This window comes from Drosophila nasuta, chromosome 3 (assembly GCF_023558535.2).
Source record: "Drosophila nasuta strain 15112-1781.00 chromosome 3, ASM2355853v1, whole genome shotgun sequence".
Classification (NCBI taxonomy): domain Eukaryota; kingdom Metazoa; phylum Arthropoda; class Insecta; order Diptera; family Drosophilidae; genus Drosophila; species Drosophila nasuta.
In genome coordinates, this window is record NC_083457.1 from 16,100,417 (window position 1) to 16,123,521 (window position 23,105).

At 37.8% G+C, this 23,105-nt stretch overlaps 7 protein-coding genes and 1 long non-coding RNA gene across 10 annotated transcripts; 2 read left to right on the top strand and 6 right to left on the bottom strand.

Moving 5' to 3' along the window:
* Positions 1-972: 972 nt before the first annotated feature.
* Positions 973-4,210, bottom strand: LOC132790429 (larval cuticle protein LCP-30). 3 transcript variants are annotated; one of them, XM_060798948.1, is made up of 7 exons: positions 4,045-4,210; positions 3,413-3,455; positions 2,857-2,880; positions 2,320-2,470; positions 2,243-2,258; positions 1,633-1,805; positions 973-1,569 (listed from the first exon to the last, which is right to left on the bottom strand). In XM_060798948.1, exons 1-7 carry the CDS (start codon positions 4,081-4,083, stop codon positions 1,125-1,127), a joined length of 891 nt encoding a protein of 296 aa, XP_060654931.1. In that variant the 5' UTR covers positions 4,084-4,210; the 3' UTR covers positions 973-1,124. The 3 variants fall into 3 exon arrangements, with proteins under 3 accessions (XP_060654931.1, XP_060654929.1, XP_060654930.1); XM_060798946.1 differs by having other exon boundaries at positions 3,326-3,455; XM_060798947.1 differs by lacking the exon at positions 2,857-2,880 and having other exon boundaries at positions 3,326-3,455.
* A 3,418-nt stretch (positions 4,211-7,628) lies between these two features.
* On the bottom strand, positions 7,629-8,156 carry LOC132793824 (uncharacterized). The gene has a single exon (XM_060803926.1). The coding sequence runs from the start codon at positions 8,154-8,156 to the stop codon at positions 7,629-7,631; it is 528 nt and encodes a 175-aa protein (XP_060659909.1).
* Positions 8,157-9,771: 1,615 nt separating this feature from the next.
* LOC132790433 (uncharacterized) lies at positions 9,772-10,553 on the top strand. The gene is made up of 3 exons (XR_009632797.1): positions 9,772-9,832; positions 9,941-10,049; positions 10,184-10,553. It is a non-coding gene; the product is annotated as an uncharacterized LOC132790433 (long non-coding RNA).
* Positions 10,554-12,937: 2,384 nt separating this feature from the next.
* On the top strand, positions 12,938-13,822 carry LOC132790431 (uncharacterized). Its single transcript, XM_060798950.1, has 2 exons — positions 12,938-13,581; positions 13,638-13,822. The coding sequence occupies exons 1-2, from the start codon at positions 12,973-12,975 to the stop codon at positions 13,710-13,712; spliced, it is 684 nt and encodes a 227-aa protein (XP_060654933.1). The 5' UTR covers positions 12,938-12,972; the 3' UTR covers positions 13,713-13,822.
* Positions 13,823-13,975: 153 nt separating this feature from the next.
* Positions 13,976-14,971, bottom strand: LOC132790430 (larval cuticle protein LCP-30). Its single transcript, XM_060798949.1, has 3 exons — positions 14,903-14,971; positions 14,329-14,843; positions 13,976-14,273 (listed from the first exon to the last, which is right to left on the bottom strand). Exons 1-3 carry the CDS (start codon positions 14,915-14,917, stop codon positions 14,036-14,038), a joined length of 768 nt encoding a protein of 255 aa, XP_060654932.1. The 5' UTR covers positions 14,918-14,971; the 3' UTR covers positions 13,976-14,035.
* Positions 14,972-15,977: 1,006 nt separating this feature from the next.
* LOC132790432 (endocuticle structural glycoprotein ABD-4) lies at positions 15,978-16,770 on the bottom strand. The gene is made up of 3 exons (XM_060798951.1): positions 16,719-16,770; positions 16,443-16,652; positions 15,978-16,277 (listed from the first exon to the last, which is right to left on the bottom strand). Exons 1-3 carry the CDS (start codon positions 16,728-16,730, stop codon positions 16,068-16,070), a joined length of 432 nt encoding a protein of 143 aa, XP_060654934.1. The 5' UTR covers positions 16,731-16,770; the 3' UTR covers positions 15,978-16,067.
* Positions 16,771-18,280: 1,510 nt separating this feature from the next.
* LOC132793832 (uncharacterized) lies at positions 18,281-18,541 on the bottom strand. The gene has a single exon (XM_060803936.1). The coding sequence runs from the start codon at positions 18,539-18,541 to the stop codon at positions 18,281-18,283; it is 261 nt and encodes an 86-aa protein (XP_060659919.1).
* Positions 18,542-18,672: 131 nt separating this feature from the next.
* On the bottom strand, positions 18,673-22,817 carry LOC132793003 (endoplasmic reticulum metallopeptidase 1-like). Its single transcript, XM_060802561.1, has 12 exons — positions 22,766-22,817; positions 22,182-22,701; positions 21,948-22,122; positions 21,807-21,891; positions 21,567-21,687; positions 21,351-21,505; positions 20,881-21,264; positions 20,646-20,826; positions 20,400-20,584; positions 19,709-19,852; positions 19,148-19,645; positions 18,673-19,081 (listed from the first exon to the last, which is right to left on the bottom strand). The coding sequence occupies exons 1-12, from the start codon at positions 22,787-22,789 to the stop codon at positions 18,914-18,916; spliced, it is 2,640 nt and encodes an 879-aa protein (XP_060658544.1). The 5' UTR covers positions 22,790-22,817; the 3' UTR covers positions 18,673-18,913.
* Between the last annotated feature and the right edge of the window lie 288 nt (positions 22,818-23,105).

Below are 23,105 nucleotides of genomic sequence, written 5' to 3' on the forward strand. Positions count from 1 at the left end.
TATTGTATTTAAATGTCAATATTATCTTAGTACAATATGAAAGTATAGATGCTTTGACACGCTGAAGATTTAATGCTCTGTAAATTGAATTTCATTTAATGCAAATCAATTAAAAGATCTTTAGTCAAAATTGTCCGATTAGAATTCACCTGTTTTAAATTTGTATTGTACTTTGAGTGAATTCCACTTGTTTCTCAAGCACCGATTGCTAACTTACAGCTCAAAGTGAGTGTTGTTTTTGCGTCATGAGAACTGATAAATTTGGCAGTCGGAGATATCCCCGAGTGCCCGCAATTTATATTTATTTCATGAAATATATTTATACATATATATATTTATCTTATCAACGCAAATGCACAACAATAAAATAACTTGCTATCAGCATAAATTTGTTATTGTGGTTTTAAGTCAACTACTTGTGATTCACAAAGAATTTAATTCTTAAATCAAAATATCTTTTTAAAGGGTAAAGAATAGTTTAACAAAAATTGTTGAACAACGAGTTATCAGCATATATTCATTTTTGAGGTTTTTAATCAACTATTTATGATTCACAATTGAAATCTTAAGTATTTAGCACAAATCGAAATACTTTTTCGAAAGGGTATTTAAATTTGTTTGGGTTCAATGAACTGATTGTGAATGCTTGTTTTTTTTTGTTATGTCTCATTCTGTGCTATTGTCAATTGATCTTTGGCCTTTGTTCCACTTAACTAAAGAGATTTGTAAGCTATGGAAATTAGTCATTGAAACATCGGGTATTTTTTGGTAACAAATGTTTATTCAAAATCATATAAAAAATAAAAATGTTTATAAATTCATAACACAAATTAAATAGCTTAATTTCCGATATAGTGATAAATAAATACATTATTAACAGATTAACATATGTGGGCGTGGCTATACAAGTACCAAATATTCACTGTCCACTTGAAGTTCATTTCTTTTTTTTTCATTATTTTTTTTTGCAAATTTTTCGATGGCTTGTTATATTTTTGCCAGTTGCAGGCGGCAAATGCATGGGAATGGAGGGGGGAACCTTTTCGGGGCGGGGGAGTGAGGGGAATCCTTTATGGCTGTTTTGATGAGTACACCGCGCACATTCGAATTGAAATGAATTGCACTTAATATTGATGACGCTGACGCGCAAGCTCGGCAAGCTCACGCTGCTCCTCCTCCTCGGCAAGCTCAACCTCATGCTCCAGCATGCGCAGCTGATCGGCCAACTCCTTGGGCATGCGCTCCACATGGATCGCCTTGAGTTGGGCCTTAATGTCCTTGGTCATGTGATTAATGCGGAAGCCGCGATGATCGAACAATGGCTTATCACCATTGGCCTTGTGCTGCTCCTCAACATACTTCAGGGCACGAGCGATGGCCTCGGGAATTGGGGGTGGAGTGGGAATGTGCTCGCCCTCGGGCATGAAGCCGCCATCGTTGGAGGAATAGTTGACGCGATAGAGTTTGCCATCATCGCCGGTGTATTCGTAGTAGCCCTTGGCATGAGTGCCGCCGGTGTGATGAAGTTTCGCTTGCTCCTCGCCATAGATACCGTTCTCGGTGAGGAAACTTTAGAGAGAAAAAGTTCTAATTAGTTTGAGGTGATTTCTTAGAGAGTTACTCGGAACTTACGCATGATCGTATTTGTCTTGCTTGCGCACCTCTTCCTGGTGCAGGATCTTGTGGCGTCCCTCGTCGTCGTAGTTGAAGACAATGGGGCGTTGCGTGGTCGTGGTGGTTGTCGTTGTTGTTGTGGTGCGTGGCGTCGTCGTCGTTGGCTTCTTCGTCGTGGTTGTGGTCGTCGACTGTGGTTGGTTTTATTTGTGTTTGATTGGTACTTGTTTTTAATACTGGCTCATCATATTGGCAGGATATTTGTATGCGGTGTGTCGAGTGTTGTGGTGGTTGTGGTGGTGTCGGGGACTAGGTGGATCGCATGCATATGCAGGCAGGTGTGGTTGTGTGTGTGTGTGGTTGTGTGGCGCAGTTCATGCAAATCGCATTGGGGGAAGTTATCGGGTGGAAAGTCGGGGGATAGTGTTATGTTGCATTTAGTGATGAAAGCAAGGGGAATCGGATTGGGGGACAGCGAAGTGTTATCCTCCATTCCATTGTGTCGGGGTTGGGGGATTTAGTAGAGTTCATTCGGTGGGTAATGAGTTTGTGTTTCGATTTGCGCTTCATGTTCGGGAAAGCCGTATTCCAAGCGGATTTCTGGTACTTTAAACTCGGCTTTACTTACTGTGTACAAATCGTGGCTACATTGAAAACAAAGGAAATGGTTTAAGGCTGTCGATAAACATTATCACTGTGGCTTACTTGTATGGCCTGTCATCGTGGACGTAAGGGAGATTGAGACCAGCATAAGGTCCATAGCCACCATCATATGGGTATGGGATGTGGTGATAAACGCCAAGTTCACGGTTATCGCCTACGTGGTGATAAGGCTGAGCCACGTGATGATACCGACCTGACCAGAGAGGAGGAAAGAGCAGAGAAAGAGAGACGAGTCTTAGAATTAAGTGTCAATGGCAGGCAATTGGATTGTGTGAGTAATGAGTTTGTGTTGTTTGGTAAGTTAAATACTTCGTGCAGAAGGTCAAATAATAGTTAAACTACTATATTTGAATATATATATGTATATACAAGTTAATTCAGAAATAATAGTATACAAATTTGTTATCGAAAGAGGAAAGAATATGATACAAGTTTATCATTGGAGAAATTTGCGTGCAACTTAATTTGCGATAATTTCACTTTTTTTTATATATTTTTGAATTTTTGATTTTCTTTTTTGTGTTTTTATGATTTGTGTGTTGTGATTATTGTTTTTTTTTTTTACACTTCAATGTTTACCTAAACTATCCTGAGAGCCTTTGCCTATAAGAAATAGAAGTTTAATATACAATGTACAGGAAAGTCATTAAAGAAGGTTATCGAGGTTAGAATACGACACAAACAAAGACAAAACTCATCGGAGATTTTCAGTGCAGTCAATGTTAAAGATTATAATATAACCGTAAATCTGCGCTTGAGCTTGAACTTTGTTGTTATCAGAGTACAATAAATAATTGGGTTATCAGTAATAAACAAATACATTAGGAAATGCAAATGTGTGTGTATGTTGTTATTGTTAAATTATTATCGAAGTTAGTGTGCGTGTGTGTGTGTGTTGACTACATATATTATATAGTTATACAGTTGTTGTTCGTCTCAACAACTCGTTGCTGTTGTCTCGGTGTTGTTAGTTGCGGCTTCAACATGCAGTAGGCGGATACAACAAACAGCTGTGGTACTTAGATACACAATTGCAATGCCGAAATACCTTCGTCTGAACTCGGATGGTAGTGTCCATCATCTTGTGGATGATATTTGCCGTCGTTAGAATTTTGCGCTGAAACCGTATACTTGCCATTGTTTTCAACGGGATTGCTGCTGCTGACTGCAACAAGACCCTGTGCAGAGGGAGGAAGGGAGGGAAACAGAAATGTTATAAATCGATTCACATTTTGGTATTTGGTGTATTAAACGAAATCAAAACCGGCAACCCCAAAAAAACAAAAAAACACTGAACAAGTCTCGTTCACAGTTCAATTAGCTCGCCCGGCCGGAAGTGTAAAACGTTGCAAAACAATAAATGCCAATGAACACACGCAGAAACGAACGAACGTTGTTATTACTCTTTTTATTTTTTTGGTTTTTTGGTTTATTTCTTCTTTTTTTTAGGTTTTTTGGTTGGTGTCTAATAAAAATGGTATTTTATGACATTTGAAGTGTTATTAATAACTCAGAGGTTCGTCAATATTAAAGCATTGATTTGGTTTCAAGTCTAAAGCAACAACATTGCCTGCATTGCCATGAAATGAAGCTTAAACTGACTTGGCACGAATTGTTTTCAAGTTCCTAATTGATTGCGGCGCCAACCTGGCGTATGCGTAATCTGCACATACAATATTTTCAATGTCTTTTTGTAATTTTCTGTTTATCACTTTTGCACACAGGACGAGGTCCTTTTTTGTTTGCTTTTGACTTCACTTTACTCACCACAATCACATAAACGCTAAGCACTGATTTAGCAAACATTTTTGCGTTGTTTAATTCTTTTTTGTGGTAATCGGTTTTTATTGTTGAGTTGAGGTATTAAGATCCTTGAGTGTGAGTGAGACTCTGGTGTCGTTGGTGCTACTGCTGCTGCAACAGGAATGTTTGGTTTCCGTTTCGACACACCGGATTTATATAGAAATGTGCCAAGTACGCAGTGAGCGCATTTCGCAACTCACAGTTCGCAGTTCGCATCTCGCAGTTCCGATCTCTGATTCTCACATCTCACATTCTCACCACGCCGCGCCTAAATTCTCGCATCTTCTGGGAGAGGTAGTTAGCCTCATTTGCTCCTCGATTTGAGAGCGAGTCGGCGGATTCAATACGATTCGATTGTTCGGCTTTGAGTTCGACTTCGACTTCGATTTCTGCTTCGGTTTCGGTTCAACTCAGTTCAGTTCAATACGAATGCGAGTTTGAGTACTCGAAAATCAAAAAAATATCGTCTTCAGCTGCGCTCCCTTTAATTTAGACACATGACGATCTCTGCTTCTTATTGTTGTTAATTTGCTTATTGTTATTGTTGTTACTGTTGTTGTTGTTGTTGTTGTTGCTGCTTTTCTCATTTTATTATTTGTTATATGCATCTTCTGTATACCGCATTTTTATTTATGTATTCATTTCAAAATTTGTTGGTGTCACCTTTGCGCCGTATTCAAATGATCGCATATTTGCCAATAATTTTAATTACTAATTAATTCAATTAAATAATTCGTAAATTTTATTTGTATTGAATGTCATTGCACCCTTGGCATTCATCTCCGCCTCACAAATTACGCATTGCTTCATCTTCGTCTTAAATTTCATTGACGCATCTTAGAACCATTCAAGGACTTTATCTTCGAATCATCTCAATGAATGAATCATTTGCATTATCGGCCAACTTCCCCAAAAATACGTCATTTGCATTCTCCTGAATCAGACGAAATAGTCAGCAAAGCGAATCATTGTTTTTAATTGCATTTAACAATAATCAGAGTTCAATTTACGCATTTCATTGAAATCAGAGATTAACGACAAAATGTCGACATTTTTTGAATTCTTGAATGTCTTCAATTGGCATTCTAATCTGCCTTTAGACATACGACAGATTTGTCTAGTAATTATTATAATTATTGTGTATTAAAATTTGAGTTAATATGTATATAAATATTGCAATAATAAACATTTTTTAAATTTTCCATTATCAGTATTTATTTATTTTTTTATATTATTATAAAAAGGTAGGAAAACAAATTAAATATTTTGAACCTGAAAATATTAGGAATATACTTAAATAGTTATTGAAAATCTCCATATGTCGAATATTATAACTTTTGCATTAGCGTTCTTTTAAATTTTAAATGCCAAGAATTCCACATCTAAAGTCTTCATTTAAATTAATTTTTATGCTAATTCGACTTGATTTAAAAAGAAAAGTTACATATCCATTTATAATTACATTTGTGAGTGTTTTTTGTTTTTATAAATGTATATGACTTTATTAATTTGTTTGTTTATTTATTATTACATTAATTTCAAAACGATAGTAAAACCAACAAATATCAATTATTATAGTACAAAATTATACAATTGAGCTAAAAGTGCATACAATAAAGTTTAAAGATTTTTATCATGATTTTTTCACGTTTTTTTTCTGTGTGCTTTGTGTACTTTGCCCGTATTACAGTTACCTATAACCTAATTTTACCTGCTGTTAACATTTAAATAAATAATATTAATAAACAAAAGCACCCAAAAGAAGAAGCTATGCCGTTTCAAATAAAAATCGTGAATTTTAGCAAAACTGAGAGTTTAATTGTACTCAACAAAAATTAAGTTAAAATAATTAGCACATATTATAAAAGTAGCGAAAAAAGTCGCTTGGTTTCAGTGCAAGTGAAGTTATTTTTAGCTTTGCGATAAACTTAATGTTAACGGTTTAGTTTTATGAGGCAAATCCATGAGTTAAAGCCTTATTTTTGTCTGTGTCTCTTCTCTCTTTCTCTCTGTGCTGAGCTTAATTACAGGATATGTATATGCAAATATTTAATGTCATCTACGAAATTCGAGGCATGCCATTTTTAATCGTAGCACATTGTTGTAGTTGTAGATGTGGTTGTTGGGGAACTGGAACCGATGACAACATCGTTGTGGCAGATCGCTATCCAAGACAACAACTACCTGAGGCACTCGGAAGCGCCATAAAAGTGCCGTAATGAAATCATAAATTAACCAAAAACCAGCGGAAACAACAACAAATTGAAATCAACATCAACGACAGTAACAACAACAGCAACAACAACAATAAAAAACAGCATATAGCGCGCGCCTGCCACAACTTGAAATGCATTAATTTAAACGAAGCTGCGACTCGGGGCTTGGTCTCTGCTTCGCGATATGAGCAGCATATGTATATGTACTTTATGATGTGTATGTACTATGTAGAACCGGAATTGAATTCGAAATCAGCAAGCAAGACGATGAAGAAAAATGTTGACAAAATTGAATTTAATTGTGTAGCATCGCAGCTTGCTATGTGTCCTTAGCTTAACGGGATTTTTGGCACATAACCTAAGTGAGACGCAGGCTGCAGGCTGCAGGCTGTAGGCTGCTGGTTGCTAAGCATATCTTTTATGGCTGCCGGCTTAAGGCGATTAATTGCAACAATAAACATAAACAGTGATTAAAAAGCCAGAGAGCTTGAGTTTGAGCTTGAGCTTCAGCATCGCAGACTTAGCCAGAGTCAGAATCAGAGACAGAAGCAGAGCTCACAATCCTGCGGGCCGAGGCGGGGCGGGTTTTTTGTTGGTATCGGGGCGTCACAGTCACTGCACTGCAAAGGTCGTACACTGAACTCGAGAGCTCAGCCATTTCGATACGATCCAATCCGATGTGATCCGATATGAATCGTTTCACAGCCGAAGCCGAAAAAAAGATACTCTCGCACTGTGAATCACGTCGCGTGGCTGGAATTTCATTTAGTTGCTGCTTTGTTGTGACTCTGACTTCGACTCTGGCTGTGGCTTTTGCTTTTGCTTTTGTTTTAGGTATATTATTTATATGGTTGATCTTTGAATCATACGCATACGTGTATTAAGTATAAGTATAATTGTGGCATTCATAAAAATCGCAAATACTTGATAAATATTTAAATATGCTGGCTTTTAATCAATTACAAGTTCAATTTGATTGGGCATTCGGAATGCAGCCTGTATTGACGAAATGCGGCTTCCCGCTGATTCACAATCGCGACTTGTGACTTGGCATTGACCTTGAGTCGCAATTTGGCCAAAAGAATTTCACACTTTCTTTGATGTATTTCGTGCTTGGGGAATGTCAAATAAATATAGTACACAAATACTTGTTCTAACATTTATTTACTGTATTCATCATAATGCAGCACTAATCTATAATCTTCTTTAAATTAATTATAGCTAGAGTATGGAATTGCTTTCTGAATTCGTTTTAATGGAGTTCTTATACATTTATTTCCTAGCGATTAAAATACCATATACACATAAGTATAAATCCATCTAATCAGACATTTAGATCACAGTGATTAGCCGTAAGTTGCTTAACAGGAACATAACACACACTATCTTAATCAGGCTGTTGTTGTTGAAGCTCTGCTGAAGCCGCGTTGACGAATTGCACAAGTTGCCCCGGCAGTAGCAGCGTTTAATTATCGATGTCCGCATCTCCGTTGGCAGCTCCATGCACTCCTCCTCGTAGGGTTCGTCGACGAAGGGAAAATCCTCCCAAAGACTTTTTATCAGCACTTTCGTCACATTCACCTGCTTGGCACATCCTCTTCGCTCCAATGTTCTCCACTGACCGTTGAACAAATTAATGCTATGCGTCTCTTTGACACACATTGTTGAATTGGTGCAATTCACTTTGAATTCTGGAGAATCTGTCAATTTTGAGCACGCCGGACGTTGACCCGTCGCACCCAAAGTGCCTTCCTCGAAGCACTCAAAGCACTGCAGTATCTCAGCTGCCCGGCAGCTGTTTCCAAGCGTCGCAAGTACTGCGAGACCAGTGATAATCGAGAGACTACTACTGCATATCATTATGCTCAGCTATTGTAGAAATGCACTTTGCTATAATTCGAGTACATTGACTACGAGTGCGCGCTTCCAGTGTGAAGTCTGAATAAGAACTAGCTGCTCAGTGTGCGACTTCAGTTTATCACGAATTTCACACTGTTCTTATGACTAAACGTCCGGTTCGTTTCGGAGCGGATCGGATCGGATGAGTTTTATTTTTATTTTACCATACATTTATATTTAGTTCTCTCTGACTTTCTGTACAAGTGTATGAATGATATGTTTTGCAATTATGCGATTAAACCACATAAAAATTATGTGGGCCCAACTTTTAATCTTTAAGAAAACATTGGAAACCTCATTTGTTTATATACTCGTATATATATATATACATATATAGCAAGTGATTAATTTAATATGAATATGAATATTTAAAAAACTTGCAAGATTTGGGTATTATGTAAACTTAAGCAAACAAGACAGTGCGATATTATTGAAAAAATATACCAAAATAATATACCACAGGCAAACAAATATACTAAAGTCATTTGTTTATGTATCAAGCATGCAAGATTTGTCAATGATTTTTACTTTCATACAAAACATTGCTAAGTATATCAAATTAATACACCACAAATATAAAAATAGATGTTCTTAAAGTTATAATAAAATAATTTATTTAAATATCGATTGATTAATTTACCATGAATATAAATTTTTTAAGACCTTGCAGAAAATGTTGCGGTATTATCGTAAAAGTTTACCAAGTTACCACAAATATTTAAATATACTAAAAATCATACTAAAATAATTTGCTTAAGTAGCAAGCGATTAATTTAGCATGAACAGGAGTATTTAATAAATTGTAAGTTTGTTAATTGCTTCAACTTTAGCAAAACAAAACAGTGAGGTATAATCGTAAAAATATACCAAATTAATACACTACAAATATTTAAGTTATATTCGTGTATATTTATTGGAAATATACCATAACATTGAATATAAAATATGCAAAGCGGTTATTGACGCTGATTAAAAATTTCTATACATACTTTGTTTCGGAGATGCTTCTTCTGTATGTTATATAGAGTTTTGTTAGTAGAAAGTGAAATTAAAATTGTCGTTATTTAAATCATGGTAACAGTATTAAATTGCTTAGCATTAAGGAAACCATTATTTAAATATACAATTTTAAGATTATATGTTGTCTAATTTAAGATTTCGATATTTATATTTAAAATCGCCTAATTCTTTATGCTAATTAATATTGAATAATGAGAATATCATTCAAAATGTCATCTATTTTGAGGTCTTCTTCCAGTCATCTTATCTTGTTTTAATTCTTTGGAATTGAAATTTGACTCTCATGCAGTAATATAAATATTTTTATGTCTGTTATAAATTTTGATTTATTTATTACGTTTCTTTGTGTATAACGTTCATAATGTTTGATGACCTCGTGCCTGTCAGTGTCAAGGCATTTCATGTAGTTAAATCCCGGTTTCAATACATCTCTAAACACTTATGATTTAGGGGTATTTTCACCTGGATTTTGTTGCCGTCTGACAGCAATTGTGCGGCAATTGAAATCTTTATAGGGCGAGTATTGAGTATTGAGGATTAACCCATAAATTGCCATAAATTACTTTTAGGCGTGGGTTTTCGTCGGTGTTTCGATGACTGAATCTCAATCTGAATAAGTAAAACTCTGTTTGATTTGTCTTTTCAACAGGTTTGAGTGAGCAAAGTTCACTTAAGTTTGTTTAATTATCACTCGGTCTATATATTCAATTTCATTTCATTTTTAGAGTTTCTCGCTGCCTATAAATATTGTGTGCCCAAAAGCGAGTTTTGCCCCCACGAATGCGAAGTGGTAGCTGATTGCGAATAGATGGATGACTTTGGGTAGCACTTGGGGTAAGCACATTTAATTGATTCAATTAAGTGAAATGATTTGTGGCATTAATTGTTCGCATTTGTTGTTTTGGGCAACAAATTAATTTACTAAATACAAAATGCAATGTAAACGCTGATCTTAAATTTTGTTTCAGGGCGTCACACGAACCGCACTTGAAAAACAATACAACAAATTACCAATCGCTTTGACGCTTAATTAGCTACAAATCCCGTCCAAGGCTGTGTATCCTTACATATACATTTGATTATATGTGTATTTATATTTATATTGATATTATTGTTACTCAAATTTATTTGCCGGTGGGCGTAGAAAACGCTTCAAAAGATCAAAAAAGTTCAAAGCACCGAAGTAATCCGATACTGTTATAAATTTTGAGGCGCTTTCGGCGTTTTGGCATGATTTTTATCAGTAGGTGCTAAATAAATTAAATATTAATGTTTTATCTTGTCTTTAATGTTATCTGGTATTTTATGAGATAAAAAGGAAAAATCCCATCTAAATAAATTCACAGCTCACCCGAGTGTGAAACATTGAATTGTTTTTTACCTTATTTCTGTTTTGCCTGTTTGCATATTTGTTTTTGTTATTTAGTATTTAAATGAAATACAATTGCGTTGTGTCACCCTACAGGAATTTCAATTCCATGTAAAGCTAAGTTCAAGGTTGTGTAGTGTGTATTATTTTTATTGACCAATTTGCGCTTCCTACCAGAAATCAGCGTCTAGGCCTCTGGTCGCCACCGCAAAAATGCAATTAAATATATTGTCATCTGTCAGAGGAGAAGAAAAATAATAATTTAATTGGCGCCTGTTTCGATTTGTTTTTTGCAGCCAATGAATTCTGTTAGCATTTGTCACATTTCAATGATTTTAATGAGGGAGCCGAGTTCACAACAATTTTAAATTCATTAATTGCAAAGCACCAAATTACGCATGATATTGTTTGGATTAACTCAGCCCAAAACTCAACAGATTTAAATACTAATATCGTATACATCTTAATACTTACATTCGTACTTATTTGTGTGTGTGTGTTTTGAATATTTTATTGTTTCGTAAAGAATCCAGATTGATATTTACATAAACAACAATTTAACGTCCAGTTGTTCGTGGAGCGTGTATCGCATTGTACCATTGTCTTGTATGGTTTTATTACTCCGATTCTATAACAATATCCATATACATACATGCGTATATTTATGTCTATGGAAACTTTCCGGCTTCAAAAATTGTCTCAGTTACAATTTTATAGTATATTTAGGGCGTGTTTATACCCGCTATCCGTAGGTTGGAAGGGTATTATAACATGGCAATCGTCGCTGCAGGTGTTTTATACTCATGGTATTTTGAATTGAATATATTGATATACTAAATATAGTTTTGGTATATTTCAGTATTTTTCAGTATATCAATTTAGTATATTTTAAGAATAATACCGTCCGGCTTTTTTTATTAAAAGTAGCTCATTGTCGCGCACACTCGACTGTAGCTTTCTTACTTGCGTCTTACCAATATTAATGGTAAAAGCTTTTCAAGGTTTTCCCGCTACTTCCACGTTTATCAGATAGATAGATTTGATATTGTTTTCGTCTCGAATTTCTATAGTCTTTTAATTGATAGATTCATCACACAAGTATGCAAGGTGATAGGTTAAAGTTCCCTAGACAAGTTCAGAGTGAAGCATCACCTCAGCTACCAACTTTTGAGGGCGTTTCAGCTTTCGATTTTATCTGGTTTCTCATCATATTGTTGTTGTTTGTTGTTGGTTTCATTTTGTTTTGCTTTTTTATGTCGGTACCTAAACTGGCTGATGATTGATGAGTGCTGACCACACACGTTTTGATTGATCGCCAGTTATTATTAATGCCCATTAAGACAAACGATCGTTTTATTGTTTATTATGAGCGTTAAATTTGATTTAAACGACACTAATTAACTATAATCCTATCAAATCTGATGAAATGTTAACAAATTGCCCCACAGCGGAAACTCAACAGATTAATTCATTTCTCGTCTGCTTTCGAAAACTTCCGACATTCTGAAAGACGATAATGAACACTTGACACACCTATCAAGTCAGGAATTTTGATAAGCTTAGAAAGGTGAAAGAAAGAGAAGAGTATATCTATATTAGAGATCTTTTATTATTTGAATTAGTTACTTAACTGCAACGAAAAAGATTGGAAGATTTTCCCCAACAGATCGGATCGCACTAGAAGCATGGAAGAAAGCGAAAAAGAAATTATTAAATGGTTAAATTAAATTTAAAATTATTTCAATTAATTGTTTATCTCAATCGTTTTGGAAGATTCTTCCCATCAGATCTGATGGCATCAGTTTACTGTCAATATTTTTACGTGTTCCGCTCAAGTTACAGATTTCAGATTTTCGATGGAAGAAAAAGAAAATAATTTAAAATATATCTATACATATTAAAGACTTTCAATTATTTTTATGTGCAGTAAGAAACTTGTTAGTTGAAGAACAGTTTGGTAAATTTTTTCTACCAAGTCGGATCTCTGCGGATTACCGTAGAACTGTCAATGTTTTTACGTGTTCCGCTCAGATTACATTTCAGATTTTTGCTGGCGTTCAAAAGGTCAAAAGCAATTGGGTGCCATCAATGTAAACAAGTTGCGTTACTTGAGCATCTTAGAAGTCACTTTATGGCTTGTTAGTATGCAAAGAATTTCAATTAACATCCGTTAGTTGTAGGCGCTGCAACCAGCTGACAGTTGACTGACTTGGAGAGCAACTGGTTGCAGCTAATTAAATAATTAAGCAGTGACATCTTGTGTTAATAAAACTAGACAATTAATTAGCTACCCACATGCAATTAGTACTGAATGCCGTATCTGAAACTAACCTGGCCGGTGCTTCTATTGGCTTCAGTTAAACGCATTCAACGTGTCGACGAGTCGAAATGCACAGAAGCTTGTTCATTACATTGCTGCTAGGATTGTTAGCTCACTCGGCACAAGGAGCTGATGAGGAGCAGGTGCCACTGCCCACTTCTCCACCCAGGCCAGGACACTATGTGCATCAGCTGCACGGTGCAGGCGGTTGGTATGTGCCGGATAACAGTGGCAAATATCGCCATGATCCCAGACCCTACGATGGCGGCTACGGGGATCGTGGCCTGCCGTATGCCAATGATTTGCGTGGCATCTTCAGGCAGGCCGAGGAGCAACTGGTGGCCAGTGTGCAGCAGGCAAATGATGAGTTTGCTTTGGGGCCACGTGATCATCTGCGCTTCATGATTGATTTCAACTACAATGGCACAGGCTGGCAGATTATCCAATTCGAATGGGTTCGCGATGGCGATGGCAGCAACGAGGAGCAGCAACAATACAAATATGTGAACGAGAACAAGCTCTGGGACACCGATGCGGCTTCACAACCAGCTCAACCATCCTACGAGTACGGGCAGCCAGCAGTTGATACAAACTGTGCCACAGAACAGCATCAGACATGTTATGGAGATGAAGCTCAGCAGCCGCTAGAACAACCGAACATCGATAATGAGCAGGATGTAAGCATAAAATCCATTTTATTTATTTCATCACTCAATATATAATTTTCTTTTAGCCTGCTAAACTGCAGTCTACCATCAACAATGTACTGGAATATATACAACAACGCATCCTGCCAACACTTAACTAAGCTGCGGCTTTGAAAAAAAATACGTATACGCTACAAATTCCTTTGAAATAAATTCTTTGCATGTATTTTGAATAAAATATAACAATTAAATAAAAACATAAATAAAACTATTTAATTGCGTTGATTCTATATAAAAAAAGTTTAATACAATTATTATGAATTGTAATATTAAATATTATTTTTAAAATTCAAAAATGTCTTTCGCTAACTATGAACGTACAACTTGTAAGACGAAACCAAAAAGATTAAAGATTTATATTTCGCATAAATTCATTTATTTCAAAGCAATAACCAACAATTAATTTGAACTCATAACTCGTAAATTACAATGCGCCTTTCTCCTTCAGATAAGCCAACAGCCTGGGAATATGTTCGGGCACCTTGGGAATATGTTCGCCAACGGGCACAAAACCGTTTTCATCTGCCACGTAGTCTACACGATAGAGCAGACCATCATCGCCAGTGTAATGATAGAAACCCTTGGAGCGAATGGCATCGCCTTCGGTCTGTTTCTCAATGCGTCCGCTCTCCTCGCCCAGAATGCCATTTTCCGTCTCATAGCTGTTGAGAATGAGAACTGAAGAATAGAAATTGAAATTTCAACTAATTTACTCACAGATAATTGTAGCCATCGGGCTGCACTTCTCCTTCTTGGCGTATGATAGCAAATCCGCCTTTGCCAATGCCTGTGCCGGTGCCTTGTGGCAAATTGGGACGCTGGTCAACCACAACGGGCGCCACACGAGCAACAGTAGGACGAGGCTGCACAACAGTAGTCCTGGCACCACCATTAGCACCACCAGCACCATTAGCACCGTTAGCACCATTGGCATTTTGTCCACCACCAGCGCCGCCGCCACGTCCTCCTCCACCGAAACGGTTCTTGTCATTGATATAGGGATTGTTGCCACCAGTGTAATCTCCGCCAGGACGATTATCGTGCTCGTACTTGTTGTCCTGATGCACATAACGTCCATCATTTCCGCCGCGGTATCTGCCATCATTCACGGGCACATAGCGTCCATCATTGTTACCGGGGCGAGCCCTTGAAATAGTCGCCAATCTCGGCTCAGGACGATAGCGACCATCGTTTTGGGCCAGCGCAAAAGCAGCGCAAATCAACAGGAGAATCTACGGGACACAACAATCTATTACAATCGAGCGTCTATAGCATCTGAAGTGGAACTTACCGTTAGACGTAGCATCTTCACTAATCAGCAATGAGCAGATCTAGCCACAATCCGAGCTTTATATACGTGAGATTCATGCCGAAAGAACCAATCGTTGTATGTGTGTGGATGTGTGCTATGGTCAACTGGCTAAATGACACAATGAGTAAGTGGCCAAATGATTATATGGCTATATGGCTAACCGTCTAACCGGATAACTCGGAGCTGATGCGACAACTATTTTCGAAGCGCTCAAAACTAGATCTATTAAGCACTGTGATTTACGAGGCGTTTACTTCATATTTTCTGGAAGGCAGACGCTACGCCCAACACGCAACGAGAATAGCCTCGTATACTGATGGGCCATTCTTCTTATGACGATCAACTGAATTAATTATACGATCATTGTCCCAGCCATGCGGAAACGCTGACATTTCTCTAGGCATTGATAAATTTTTGGCAGTTTGGTTGCAAAAATAAACGAATTATAAATTGCTGCACACTTAGCGAAGACCAAAACCATTTTAGGGTGTACCTAGAAGTATGCAACAATTTTATATTATATTTAATGTTATGACTTTATATGAGAAAGCAAACTATTTTAGATAGAATGAATTTAACATGATAACATATCTGATAAAAAAATATAATTTGTAATTATATTGAACTACTTAAAAAAATAATTATTTTTCCGCTAGCATATTAAAAAATAAGTAACTGGGCTATTTTTGCTACAATTTAAGCAACGACCTGAAAGTATGCAACACATTTATTGCTGCGTCTATTCATGTGTTGAATTTTGAATAATGTGGTTGTCTCTTTTAAATTATATTGTTAAGATGTGCATCTAGTATCTAAATAACCATTTCGATCTCCCACAACGTTATAGGTAATATAGTCAATAAATCTGAAATAAATTAGAATATTAGAATATATTTCTGGTCGCCAGCAGAGCAAGCAATAAGAGTGTGCTAATTGAACCTCTCAGAGGTCAATAGCTCATGAACTAGTCGCTACTTTGTTGTCTCGCTTTGCATATCTGAGCTCAGCTTAGAAAACGCAATAATTATTCATTCTATACAGTTTATTAATTTTGCATAATATGTACATGTGTGCACTAAGCTTTAAATAACAAATCTCTGCGGTTGTCTCTGCCTCCCTTTGCTGTCATCAATAGAATAGATAGTTAGCCTCTGCGTGCGGTGTAGCTTTGTGATTCAGCTGGCGGTGGTGGTGCGGTGGCAATGTAATCCAAGGCCCGCTGTATGGCTGGTGGAATGGGCGGTGCTGTCGGTAAATGATCGCCCTGCGGCTGGAAGCCATTCTCATCGGCCACATAGGTGATCCGAATGGGTGTGCCATCAGGTGCCGTGTAGGAGTAGAAGCCCTGTGCGACCTGTGACCACCAAAAATTGAAAAGAGCACAATGCAATGCACAGTTGCAGCTAATTACAATGAATTGAGCAATTTGTCAGCCACGGGGCAATTTCGTGAGGCAATTGCAAATGTCAAATGGTTGTGTTGGGACTTAAGGTCGGATTACGTAGTTACGTTGACTTACCGGTCCTGCATTATCGGTGCCCGCATTCTTGAGATAACCCTCCTCCTCCACGTTGATGCCATTTTCGGTCTCATAGCCATACTTGTAGGAGCCATCAAAGTTGACCTCCTGCTCCTGCCGCAAGATCTTGATCGGCTCTGTGGCAGGTCCTTGTGGTCGTGCTTGTGCGATGGCAGCGCATAGCAGCAAGGCTGCAACACTGAACAACTGCTGTGGATAGATAGATAAATAAAGAATAAGGCAAGACGAACAAAGTTAAAATGAAATTGAACTTACTAGGTTCTGCATGGGCTGAGATGTATATCCTTTTGTTGTTGGGGCTTTGGCGTGGAACTTGCAACTGTGGCTGACAACTGCAAAGGTTTGCATATTTATAGCAAAAACTTGAATCAACCACACAGCATCTGAGTACTAGTTGCTGCTTGAACTTTACATTTGCCTCTTGCCACGCTTGCCACAGAGCCACAGAGCCGCAGTGCCACAGTGCAACAGTGCAACAGAGCGACCATTGATGAGTGCTTAGCATTTTGCAGTTGCACAGATCAGAAGCCAAGCTCACAGCCTGCCCAAATGATTAAATCTTCTTCAGACTCTTCAAGTGCATTGTTCGCGTGTTGTGGCTATATGAACAAATCTGCAATTTGTCGAGAAAATTGTTTACAACTTATAACATGATCAGCTGCGCGCTGGGAGGTGCTCACTACCTTTTGAGGTAAATTAAGTATATTTATAGTTACGACTAATCAAATTAAATACAAATTATTTATGAACTAGTTTATAATAATTTCAAAAAGAAACAATTTCTAAGAAAATTAAATAATCAGAATAATTATAAATTTTAATTATAAATCTATAAAGAAACGTTAAAATTTGCAATAAAATTTAAAACTGTTATTAGCAAACTAAGAAGCTTTAAATTTATAATTTAAAAAATTTAAAAAATACATTAATATTTCTCAAATCCAAATCTGCAACGCAATAATAAACTTTGACAAATGATTTTAATTTTTAAATCGTAAATAATATTTCAAATTTATTTTGTGATTTATTGGCACTAGCGTCTTACACTTTTGATAATGTTGAGTAAATTATGTATTTATGAAATATTCTCACACAGATCAGAAGGCATGGTTTATCGCTCACGATGTGCTATATCTAAATATGCACTTTGGTCAGTTGTGATGGAGCGGTAAACTTGTATGATGGCATTCAAAGAACACGTATTGCATTTCAAATCAATTTGTCAGCTACATTTTTAGACATTTAACTTTAGCATTAACTGCGTTCTGATGTGCCATCCACACTCACACTCACACTCACACTCATACTCACACTCAGACTAAGAGTTAGAGCCATTTGAAATTGCACAATCTGAAGCCGTCCCATCAATAGCCATCGCAAGCGGAGGCGGCAACGACACAACATCATTATACGATTACCATTATACGATTATGTAGTAGAGTTGCCACGCCACCTGACCATGATCATGTCTAGCTGCTAGTTTGCTTGCTGTTTACCAGTCTGTCTCTCCGTCTCTCTGTCTGTCTGTCTGTCAGTCTGTCTGTCCGACTGTCTCATGACCTTTGTTGGAGGTGGCATGCGGTTAGTCGTGCTCTCAGGGAGGCGCTCAGTTGCAACAATTTGACCAAAGGCGTTAATGAGCCCTCATTTGCCTGGGTCAATTGGCATAGTAAATGTCAAGTGCCCTTCAAGTGTACCCCAAAAATATTCGCACATATTATCATTTATGTTTAATAATTTATAATTTTATTTTGGGATAAATAGGATGTACATTTTCATTGTTGAATTGTGGCAGGCAGGTCACTTGGATGATTCACTTATCCCTTCTTGTTGAAGAGCATCGACAGAATTTGCTGCTTGAAGGGTTTAGCTGTTGTCACATCTGTTGAAGTATACGATGAATAATAGGAGCTTGGGTATGAGGAGTACGAAGAAGAATAGTCGCTGGTATAGTCGTTGTCCAATTCTTCCAGCTCGGATTCGATGTCGTTGATCAAACTCGTAATGCTTTCCGTCGATTGGGACTGAACTGCAACCAACATCGTCACGGCAAAGATGAAGACAACCAGGAATTTCATGTTAATGCTTTTTGGCTTTGAGCTTTGCTTTGACTGTTGCCAAGATCGAAGTGTGTCTTTCCATGTCCCATGCCAGTACTTTTTATACCCCACGGCAATGAATGAAATGCAATGTGCGTTGTTTACACAAATGTTTATTTCTTGTATTTGTTTAATCCATAAATGTTTGTCCCCAGTGCCTTATGCAATGCAGCCCAATTCAAAGGGCTTTGTTTAACTTGTCTTGTCTTTTTCATGAAGATGGGCGCAACACCAAGAAGAGCAAACAGTTGGAGTCTTGTTGTGTGTGCTTAACGTACAAAAATGTTCTTTTCCTATAACATACATATATTTACTTAACATGCTATTATTCTGAATGGATATCAATATGTGTTAATATATGTAGCGATCATAGGAAGCGGGCCATTCCATGGCATGCACAAAGTCTGGCAAATCGTCAATAAACTGTGTGCTCACAGCATCGCGCTTATGGAGATTGCTTAGATAATGACCCGAGATGCCGATTTCAAACACGGGCTCATCGAACTTGCCATTCGTCTTCTGTAAATATTCAATAAATAAATGAAATTATCTTTAATGTTCTTCCCATTCTCTTCTAATACTCACCGCCAACTCCAGATAAAACTCTATGGGTGAATCATCAACGCCCCAAGCAAAGAAGATGTGGTATGGTGGCTTATAGATGCCCGGATTGTCAAGCATTCCCCTCAAGAATGACCAGTCCAGCATCTTAACACCATCCATCGGTTTCAGGAAGACACTCATGCGTGCAGGACCCGTCAATTTAAACTCATATCGCACCGTATAGCCACCTTCCAGCACTGTCTTATTGAGCAGCTCCAATGTTGTGGTGCCAGGCACCTCCACGGTCTCCTTGCGTGGCAGCCAACGTGCCGCTTTGCGTGCCTCGCACCAGCGATGATTGAAGCACGGCACTCCACACATCATTTGGGTGTCGCAGACATTCTCTAGACTAATCAGTTCACTAAAGTCCATTGTGTCACGCAGTGGCAGCTCCAAGCGACGATCCTGCAGATCAAAGTAGTAGCCCGAATCATCCAAGCTGAGTGAGCCATCGTACTCATAGAATCTTCGATGTACTTGCTGTAATAAGGAGAGAAATTCATATAGAGACTTTTAATTATATTGCCGATTCAAACGGCTTACCAAGAAGTTAACACGCATCACATTCGTCTTGGCGCGATAGGGGAATCCCACTTCGGATACGGATATCATGCAGAATATAAACATAATCAGCGCCAAGCCTCCAATCATGCAGTTTGGACGGCGGAAAATATTTATAAGAGGAGCCTACAAAAGGGAGAAATTAAGATATTTATATTGAGATTAGATAATGAAATTAGCATTATTTTAATGTTAAAGCAAGGATACGAGTGCTAAGTGTAAGGATATTAGAAAATATTTCTGAAAATTGTATTACGACCGTATAATAAATTAGAAAATATTGACGATAGATAAATTATTGCAAAAATTAATGAAGCAATTATATTTCTATGTTTGATGATTATTTTCATATTTGATGGAAAAGATATTTTTGAGGTCCTCTAAGATTTAATTTAAGATCTTTAATTTGAAAACAGTGATAATAATGTTTCCTAACTGTCTACTTTGCCTAAACATTCAGTAGATAAGTTAAATTTGTAGTTTTGCTAATAAAATATTTACTTAATCGCTTTGATTGAAATATATAATAATTCCCATTTCTATGAGCAGGAAGTATTGTAATTTTTAGAATGAATGAATGTTGAAGTTTGCATTGTAGCACAACAAACAAATTAATATTAATGGATAGAGAATCGAAGAATCATTGTGACTTTGTTTCTTAGTAATAACTTACCACGAAACCAAAGGCAAATATAGTGCCCAAGGCACAAAGCAAGGCGATGAGCATATCCGGATTAACCTCGGTGCCTTTGCGTGCTGTCATAGGAATGACGATGACGAGGAAAGAGTGAAACAAGTAGCTGAAGTAAAGGAAAGGCATTGCCTGGCAGACAGCCATCAAGATCGACCAATAGTAGCCTGTAAATAAAGGAAATAACTTAATCCAATTCTAAAATAAAATGATGACAATAAAACTTACCGCGATCATGCAACTTGCTGACCAAATTGATTATCAGTGCACCGACATAGAAGAGCAAGGAGATCATGCAGAGATATGCACTCCGAATGCTAACAGCTGTGATGATGATGCAAAGCAGAGCGAGCAGGACACAGTGAGCATGTCCAGCCATTTGCAAGTGATATGGGTGTGGTATCTTTTCCTACAAGTATCTGACATCAAATACAGATTTCACTTTAAAGGAATTTGCACTTACCCTAGGTCGCAGAGTGTAATACAAGGTGAACGGCAGCACCAGACCGATGAGCGATGGACAAATGAAGAGTCCAATCACCAGCCAACTGTTGGTCAGATATGTCATCGTCCGATCGCCGGCATCATAGAACACCGACATCAGAAGCGGCAAGCCGAGAGCAAGTATAAATCCAGCCAACTCCAAAAGGAAAAGTATGCCAAATTCACCTGCCACAAAACCAATGCTAAGATCCGTTGTCTTGGTCATTCGCCAGAGCGAGATACACACGAGGATCAGGCCAGCAAAGGCAAAGCAAATATTTAACGCAATGCCCGTGGACTCCAAATAGTAGACGAAGAACAGACCCAGGAAATCAAAGAATACCGAATGACCAGCGGAGTGTGCCTAGTTGTCATAAAGATTGTGTTGCGTATCTTTATAGCGAATGTGTTGTATAAAGCAATTAAAGATTTTGCGATAAGCGAACCTACCTCAGTATCATGCATCTCTTCAGCATTGCAGATACTACGCACGAGAGACAGCAAATTCTCGCCGGTATTTTGCAATGATGCTCGGGATATTACATCGAAGCGATCGTATTTGGTGTGGTATACAAAACCATTGTATACGCCAGCCATATCTAGACCTGATTAGCAAAGATATCAATTAATATCTGATTAGGCTGTAACTAAAGCAGCTAAGCTCACCTGGCACTGGACCGAAGTCACGGAAGATGCGAAAATCAGTGTCGGAAGGAATAATACCAGCCTGGAAAACTTCCTCAGCCATTGTGGTGGCAAAAGGATGCTTAGCGCCTTCCCTGTAATGCTGCCATTGAAAGTGAAGTTGATTAGATAAGCTGTTATCATTAATGAGTGAATATGGCAGCAATATAATATGTATTATAGCCGATATGAGATGGACTACGTGAGCTGCAGAAGACTTACTCGCATTAGCCAGGGATGATTAGGTCCACCTTGAAAGAGAATCTCACGCCCTCCAGCGCCACAAGAGTCCAGATTAATCAGCGCTCTAAAAATATATTCTTCAATAATATCTGTGTAAGACATTTCATAGCTTTGACTCACTTGCAGTTGGGCGACCATTTGTGTTGCGAGATGAAGGCATGCGAACCCTGCAGCGGCTGTTCCTCGGCACCATTGAACAGAAACACAACCGGATGCTCAAATGTTTCCTCTGATGTGGCCAATAGACGCATCACCTCCAACATGGTCACAACCATGAAACCAGCATCTCCAGTACCTGGAGTATGAATAAGGTTAGCTTCTCTCCATACTCTTTTACCTCTATTCATAACTCACCCACACTCCCTGGCTTTGTGTCGTAGTGACTGTTGATCAGCAGATAGGATGTGCTATTGGAACTCCTTGTGCTCAGCTTAACAATCACATTCTGCACAGCCTGATACATGTTGATCATCTCCCAATGCAAATATGCTCCCGATGCCCGTTGCACATCCACTTCCAGCTCGTAGATATCGTTGCGCATTACCTGACGCACTAATTCGATCTTGTTAAGCAGAAACTCCACCATAGTCTTCTCATTCATTTCATCGCCCACAATCTTGGGTCCCATACGATCCAATTCCAATAGGATTTGTTGAGCACGCTCCGCCACAAATTGTCCCGGTTTACTGGCTTCCTCCTCGATCTTTATAGCCGTGGGCAAATAGTTGAAGAGCGGAAAGACCACCGCAAAAAATAATGCTACCCAGATAAGCAAATAACTTGGTGCATAGTACCATGGCAACGGTTTTGTGCGTTTATCCTTTTCAATCCACTCAATGATGGTATTTCCATTATCGATGTCCACCTCCAATTCCTGAATTAGTTAGAATAACACTTTAATACATATTTTCCATTATAGTTGTATCCATATATCCTACGTTTTTATCCTTTCCGTTCTCCATTTTGGCAGCACCTGCGATATCGAACGACTTGAGGCAACTAAGTAAATTTCACTGCAGTTCTCTTAATTTTAAAGTAAAATTTAGTATACACCAATCTATGTACTGGCATCAATCTTATCAACTGTGATTTCATATCTTTCACTTTGACTTTTATGTACACATTGCCATAATTTGTATATTCCTATATACTGCTGATAGGATAAAGATATTTATGGACCCAAACAATAATATAGATTTATTAGTCTTCAATATCAATGCCATGCCACGCATATATCTGAGTAAATCAATTTTTCGGTACTTTGGAACTCGGTTCGGG

Excerpts from the sequence above, each read along its gene's own strand:
- LOC132790429 (XM_060798946.1), bottom strand. The coding sequence starts at position 4,083 with ATGTTTGCTAAATCAGTGCTTAGCGTTTATGTGATTGTG. Across the intron at positions 2,471-2,856 it reads AGGCTCTCAGGATAGTTTAG|GTCGGTATCATCACGTGGCT; the intron begins GTAAACATTGAA and ends CTCTCTGGTCAG. Across the intron at positions 1,570-1,632 it reads CAAGACAAATACGATCATGC|TTTCCTCACCGAGAACGGTA; the intron begins GTAAGTTCCGAG and ends TTCTCTCTAAAG.
- LOC132793824 (XM_060803926.1), bottom strand. The coding sequence starts at position 8,156 with ATGATATGCAGTAGTAGTCTCTCGATTATCACTGGTCTCGCAGTACTT.
- LOC132790431 (XM_060798950.1), top strand. The coding sequence starts at position 12,973 with ATGCACAGAAGCTTGTTCATTACATTGCTGCTAGGATTGTTAGCTCAC. Across the intron at positions 13,582-13,637 it reads ACATCGATAATGAGCAGGAT|CCTGCTAAACTGCAGTCTAC; the intron begins GTAAGCATAAAA and ends ATTTTCTTTTAG.
- LOC132790430 (XM_060798949.1), bottom strand. Across the intron at positions 14,274-14,328 it reads CCCGATGGCTACAATTATCT|CTATGAGACGGAAAATGGCA; the intron begins GTGAGTAAATTA and ends CATTCTCAACAG.
- LOC132790432 (XM_060798951.1), bottom strand. Across the intron at positions 16,278-16,442 it reads GCACCGATAATGCAGGACCG|GTCGCACAGGGCTTCTACTC; the intron begins GTAAGTCAACGT and ends TGGTGGTCACAG.
- LOC132793832 (XM_060803936.1), bottom strand. The coding sequence starts at position 18,541 with ATGAAATTCCTGGTTGTCTTCATCTTTGCCGTGACGATGTTGGTTGCA.
- LOC132793003 (XM_060802561.1), bottom strand. The coding sequence starts at position 22,789 with ATGGAGAACGGAAAGGATAAAAAC. Across the intron at positions 21,506-21,566 it reads TGACTTCGGTCCAGTGCCAG|GTCTAGATATGGCTGGCGTA; the intron begins GTGAGCTTAGCT and ends TTTGCTAATCAG. Across the intron at positions 20,585-20,645 it reads CAGCAAGTTGCATGATCGCG|GCTACTATTGGTCGATCTTG; the intron begins GTAAGTTTTATT and ends CTTTATTTACAG.